General features: G+C 42.2%; 1 protein-coding gene across 1 annotated transcript in view; it reads left to right on the top strand.

The window, feature by feature from the left end:
• LOC108447916 overlaps positions 1-3,159 on the top strand; it is a 3,474-nt gene extending 315 nt beyond the window's left edge. Inside the window, exons 2-4 of the mRNA XM_017739210.1 lie at positions 18-319; positions 2,305-2,345; positions 2,733-3,159. Of these exons, the coding sequence (XP_017594699.1) occupies positions 18-319; positions 2,305-2,345; positions 2,733-3,159 (770 nt within the window). The remainder of the gene's footprint in view (positions 1-17; positions 320-2,304; positions 2,346-2,732) is intronic.
• Positions 3,160-6,903: the final 3,744 nt, after the last annotated feature.

The raw sequence follows: 6,903 nt of genomic DNA, 5'->3' as shown, positions 1-6,903 counted from the left end.
GCCCGGCCGCCCGGAAGCGCCGTCGGGACCGGGGGCGCCGCTTGGGGAGGCGCCTGCCCGCTGCCCCCGCCCCCGCGGCGGACCCCGCTGTGAGGGGGCTGCCCGGCAGCCGCTCCCGGGGGCTGGGCTCGGGTTGTTGATCGCCCGAGTCGGGCTTGAGGCGAGGGAGAAGTTGCTTTTCAGGGGTTTTCGTCTGAGTTCCCGAGGAAGGATCCGGACAAGGCTGATCTTTCTTGGCCCACGGGTGCCTTCAGCCCTGGTCCACTCCCTCTATGTCGACATTCCTCGCCTCATCCTCCATGGAAAACAAAACCGTGTGGTGAGCCACGGGCTTTCCTTAGAGTATCACGGAAGGCAGCTGCCTTCGTGTGGGTAGCACCTTTTTTTTTGACCAAGATGTGCCCATCACCGTGGTACGTGGTCTGCCAGCAACCCAGACTGTACATTAAACAGGATACGTTTTGGCATAACTGTAGACTCGGTAGTCTTAAATCTGAAGATTGAACCTTTATTAGCGCCCTCCCCCCCCCCCTTTTTTTTTTTTTGGGGGGGGGGGGGGTTTTTTTCCCCCTGTTTTTTGTTTTGTTGTTTTTTTTTTTGTTGTTGTTGGTTTTTTAAGTTAAACTACTGAAAGATGTCTGCTGCCTTAAATCCCCTTTCCATACTGCAGAGGATATCCGTGGCTGGGGTGGCTGCTCTTAGTGGCCCCAGCCCTCCTGCTGCTCGAGGCTGGCCAAGTAACACTCAGATATTAACAAATGTGGGTTGATGAAATCTGCCTTCCACAACAGAGAGAGCCCGCTATGCCTGTCCTGTGCTTCCCAAGGTGACAGTTTTGTTCTAGATTCAATTAGTATTGCCTGTGCCTAAATAAATACTTTTTGGACTAGAACATTTTGCAGTTACATCCCAAAAGAATAGTAAAGATTTTATGCATGATTTTTGTTTTGAAATCTATTTGTTCATTTTGTTAATGCTGATGCTGGCTCATAGTCTCAGAGCCTGTCTGATGTCAGGGCTTTTCTGTTCCAAAAGGCTTTGAATTGGAGAGCCCTCACATTAAGAGAAATTTGTTACCTGCCTAATACCAAAGTAATATATTGGAAGTGTGCCTTATCATACTTCCCTGTTTTCATCATGGGAGATGTTGGGGGTGTGGCTGGGATTCATCTCACCTAATACCTACACTGTAAACACTTGTATGGTATGGTTCATCTTCAGGTGGGTGTCAAGTATCCCAGGTGGACTGCTCCCTCCAGTCTTTGTTGACTGGAAACGGGAGCCTGTGGCCACAGCTGTATAAGGTTAGAGAAAACATAGCCTGTCTTAAGTTCCCTAATTAAATTAGTCAGTATCTCAGTGATAGCTCTGTTATGAATGTATTGTGATGTTGGCTTTTCACATGTTATATAATTGTTATGAATGTATTGTGATGTTGGCTTTTTGCATGTTCCTTAATGTTAGAAAAACTTCACCTAGGTTCTGTAATGTAACACATGATGTAGAATGTCTATCGTTTATATAGTCAATTTAGAAAAGCTAGGCAGAGAAAGTCTTCACATTCCTGGAGTATTTATAAGAGAAGAGGAAAAACAGAAACCAGAGAGAGAAGAATTTATGGAGGGAGCAGAGACGGAATAGAGCCAAGGAAGAAGATAAGGCTGATGAGATGATACATAGAAACTCTAAAGAATTTGTGAATCATGCATGATTGTGATGAATATGCAATAAGAGATGTACTTTTAAAGATAATCTTTTGGATGTAGAGGTGTGCCTTTGCCTCTGCCAAAGCACCCGGCCATAATACTTTTTTGCTGTTGTCTCCTAAATATCTCTTTCATTAAATTTTTCCTGAAATTTTACTAAGAGTGAACCTTGTTTTTCACAGCTCTAAGTAATCTTAGTTTTTAATTTTTTATTCTTTCAATTCTATATCTGGGATAATGCTTTTGTGCAGTGTAACACTAGAACATGTACTATGACCTGCCTGTCATGTTGGCAATACTCAGGTACTTCTTTGTAAAACCCCAACAATGCAGCGAGGCTGAACCATTCCAGTATGTCTTACTGGGTATACTAAGAGTAATCCAGGAAACTATTTTTACCTTGTCCCACAAAGGAAAGAGAAGAATGAAGGAATTGATATATTAATGAATTTCAAGGCTTTAGCTTATACATTATTTGATGACTTGTGATGAGATCAGCTAGCAGTGGGACTTATTTTGTGTCTAAAACTTCTTTATGTCTTTTAAATTTGTCTAAATTAACATTCCAGTCACTGGATTTTACTACATCTTTTCACAGACCGACTGGCACCTATTCTTGGATATCTTTTGCATTTGCAGGTACCAGTATGCACATCATCTGTGAAATTTCTCTTCAGCAAACTAGATATGCCAAACCCCGTAAAACACCTACCACAATGCTAACGTCTCAGCATCTACATCACTTTCTGTGACACACCTACGAAAATTGAAGTATTTTGATGTTGTAAACAGAGACACAAAATTAGCGAGCAAATTTTAGTGTTATAGTATTAGATATACAGAGGTGAGACAACTTCCTCCCTTCTAGTTTGTCTTCCCCTTAGAGACCCCCAAAAGATCATGCTAATCCCTCTTGCCATAGCATTTTATCAAGGTTTCCTATTCAGACAGTTTTCTGTACATTATCCTGTGATTACTTCCAAGGGATGTAGCCTGTATTTTTTTCTTTTTTCTTTTTTTTTGCAGGTGCAGAACGGTACAGTTAGCTATAGTGAAATTATTATGTTTGACTGCAAGGCAAATCAATGGATCTGTAACAGGAAAGTACTGCCAACCTTTAATAAAGCCATCTGTTAACAGCAAGCTTTACATGAGTAACGCAGTTCTTGGTGCTCGAGGCACGAGCTCTGGCGTGCCCCAGGTCAGAGCGAGTCCAGCTGCGTTCTTCTGTGCATCGCTGAAGCGACTTCGGCACCAGGAAAAGAGCTGCTGGCTGGGGCGGGCGGGCTCCGCGGAGGGGGGAACAGGGCGGGAGCCGATGGGATCGGCTCACGTTAGCTCGGAGACAAAGGAAGAGAGAGGCTGTTCGGGTCTGGCTTCTAACAGATTTATTGTTAGAAGTTCCGCAACCCGAACAAGCTGGAATCCGATGGGATGGGATGAGATGGGATAGTGATGGGATGGCTCTTCGGAGCCTTGTTCTCAGTTTTGTAGGGAATTTGAAAACCCCGGTGAAAGGGGAAAACAACCAATGAGTTACAAGCCAGGGGTGGATACACTGTAACAAGAACCACTCGGTGGGGGGGAACCAGAGGTTGGAGTTACAACAGAACCAATGAACAACCAAATAACCGGGAATTTTCCCGAACCGGGGGAGGTGGCTTGGACCCGGGCTCCGCCCAGGGGGTGCGGCTTAGGCTTCTGAGCCGCCCCCTGAGTCTGCCTCTTCGGGAAACTCCATCCAGGGGAGGGGCTGGGATTGATTGGCATCTCACTGCCCCAGCCCTACAGTGGGCTGGGTCACCCCAACACATGAGTATCATATATGTCTGATTAATCAATAGAAATGTTAAATAATCTCTCACAGCGAGTCCTTGGGAGTCCCATTGGTGCTGAAGGTAGTTGATGAGAACTGTCTTAATGATGATAAGAAGATGATATGACTTAGATAGTCATATTTTTTTATTAATAACTAATTCCTTTATTAAATTTTTGTGGGCTATATAGGCCCTGCTGAAGTATTTTGGAGAACACAGTGCTTGCTATGGTCAAGCAAACTATTGGCTTATTTTTAGTTCATTTTCAGGGAATGTTGTTGATTGGAACATTGCATCTGAATTTCTAGAGTCTGGACTGATAGAAGTAAGTTTCAAGTTCATGGTGTTACATATAGGCGCCAGTGTTCACCTAAAACTATGTAAGAGAGGCTATATGCATTTTAGGTATACTGAGGACTTACAGCTTGCCTGGAAATCAGTGGAGCTGAAGAATCTCAGTAACCTAGAAAACTTTATGTGTATATGTACTTACATGCACACACGCACTACATATATATATATGTACACACCTAGTACTGCAACCCTCAGCCATAGGGAGGAGGAGAGAAGATCCAGCAGGCAGGAATTGTGCAGCAAGATTGATTTATTTAATTATTTTACAAACTCTTTTATAGACTTTTTTCTTCATAGTCTAATTGCACAAAGGATCAGCCACCCCCTGGGTGGATTGGCCAAAATCCTAAAACATCCATTGTCAAAATATTTTTCTACTGTACCATAAACATAGTTCTACAAGGTCACAGGTGTTCATGGTTTACAGAACTTCTGCTATTATCTTCCGTGAGAGAGAAAAGTATCTCATGGCTTAGAAAGCGGCAGGAAAATTCCTTGCTAACAGAAATATTGTATCCACATGTACCTTACAGTATGTGTGTTGAGGATGAGATCAAATGCAAAGAAAAATCTAAATGTAAAAAAATAAACATATTGGCGATGGGAAACCCACTGATGCAGTGTTATAGTGTTGAGCTCTGCAGTGTTACAAATGAGTTTTTGAGATCCCTTAAAAAATCTTTGGCAAGGGTATGAGGAAAAGACAGGTTTGATATTAAGCGACAAAGCGCAACAAATTCATTGGCACGATTCACTCTATTACTTACAGGACATTTAAGGCACAACAAGGGAAAACAAGCAACAACAAAACCAAACAAAACCCAGGCATTCAAAACAGAAATGAACCAAGAACTATCTAGGTGTGTGTGTGGGGGGAGTGTGTTTTGGTGCCTGTGACAAAAGACAGTGAGGCCAAGGACAAAAAGGAATACAGCCTAAAACCTTAACAGCACTCAAACTTAACAGTACTTTAACTTAACTTATACCTTAAGCCTAACAATTTAACATAGGAAAAACAATTATACCTAACTTAACATATAACTTAAACTTAATTTGTAACTTAACCTTGTAGGAGCCCAGAGTACCGAGAGGATTTCTCTGCCTGTTTTTAAGTGTTCTTACACTCCTGAACAACACTGTTTTTACCTCCAACCTTGGGAAAAAATTACCAACAGTCAGACAGGAACTAGAAAATACAGTGGTGTGAATTAGGTGATAGACTATTAGGTAAGATTGTCACAGGGTGAAAAATTTAGAGGTTTTGGGCTTCTCTTTGTAGTAAATAGATAAGAGTAAAAAATATCAAAATGGAGGATTGTTGTTGTTCTCTAAACCTTCTTCTCCTTCTTCTACTCCTCCATGTTCTGCAGTAAAAGTAGTTTGGAGTGATTGGATAGAGAATTCCGCAGTTCCTGCCCATGTTACTGAATAATTGGTAGGAAAATGAAAATAATATACATTTTTAGTAACCATTGGTTAAATTATCTTTAAAAGGCTGTGTAAATCTTGATAATTAGAGCCTTCACTCCTGCTTTCTGTGCTCTATGCTGTACCTGGGTCATGCTAGTGGCTCTGTTCCTCTGATAAGACTTAATAAACAACTATCCGTCAGCATTGAAATTCAAGGAAAAGTCGTGGTTTATCTTTGAAACTCCTTGCAAGGACTTTTAGAAAATTCTCTCCCATCAGGAGGGATTTGATTTATGGCACGGTTCAGTGTCAAACCTTAACAATTTAACAGAGGATTAACACTTAACAGCCTTTAACCTGACTTGTAACTTCGAAGTTATGCTTAGCAAGTCAGCAGAACAACACTTAGCTTATCACTTACATTTAACAACTTAGCAAAAGAACATTTAGCAGCATTTATGTAAGTTTATAACTTAACCTTACTTACGGGCCTAGCTTACTTAGGTATCCAAAGTACTTAAACATCTAAGAAAGCAGTATTTCTCTCAGATTTGCTACAGCATATGCGCAGGGGCACGCACACAGACAGAAATAGTCAGTGCAAGCAAGGTACCTGTGAAAAACTCCCCTTGGAGGTCAGTGAAATACTTTGAATGCCTTTGCGTCTACTGAGAGGTGAAGGATCGGGCCTTGAGGAGTGAGGGTATCGGCCCAGGACACGTCATTTTTCAGTGGTCCTCCAAGTATAGCAAACCTGAGGGTTTGCTGGCTCTGAGAGGCGTCCCGCTCAGAGGGAGATTGCTGGGCCCGCTGCAGCCCAGGAGAGCTCAAAGGGCCCCGTTTTGGACTGCTGTTTATAGGATCCCAAGAGAGTGGGCTTTAGTCGTAACAATGTTTCATCCTGGCCACAGTTTGGGTCGGCACTTTCTTTGAAAGGCTGAGAATAGCAATGTTATGCCATTCAGGCAAAAAAAGATTCTCCAAGTCTGGTCAAAAAGAAAACAGGAGCTTGTTAGACAACAGCAGTTCCTGGGAGCAAGACAGTGTTTCTGATAAGCTCAGGAAGAGCTGAGCCCAGGTGGTTTCAAGGCCAAAGCCTAACAAGCATTTCTCACATCACACTGCAGCCTGGAAAGGAGGAGGGGGGAATGCACCACCACATGCAGGTGTTTTTTTCTTACCTTCTTGTGTGTCCCTTTGCCACGCGAGCTCCCTTTTATTTAATTTAATTACAGATAAACAGTCGTCTTCTGATTGGTCTCCAGGGCCTCTGCTAATTTTGTAACACACAAAATTTGTCTCAAGCATTCCATGCGTGTGATTGTTTTCAATCACAGTAAGACACACACTCAAATGGTGGATTTTCTACCAAGATAGTTTGTTCACGGCATCCTCAGCAAACACACAAATTAGAAAGGCCTTTAGGGCTAATATGCTCTTGTTCTGATCTTTGTTAGGATTTGCCAGGTGTTTGGCACCATTCCCACAGTGTTCACATGTTGACTTAAAAATTTTATGAAAGTGTGGGTTTTTACTTCTGTGTATTTTGTGAATAAAAATTTTGACAGCATTTCTGGGAAGACTTAAATAGATAAAATAGAAATAAGGAAGGTTAC

Source organism: Corvus brachyrhynchos, unplaced genomic scaffold (genome assembly GCF_000691975.1).
Source record: "Corvus brachyrhynchos isolate BGI_N302 unplaced genomic scaffold, ASM69197v1 scaffold136, whole genome shotgun sequence".
NCBI lineage: Eukaryota > Metazoa > Chordata > Aves > Passeriformes > Corvidae > Corvus > Corvus brachyrhynchos.
Note: the sequence above shows the minus strand (reverse complement) of the source record. Positions and strands in the feature narration are given on the sequence as shown.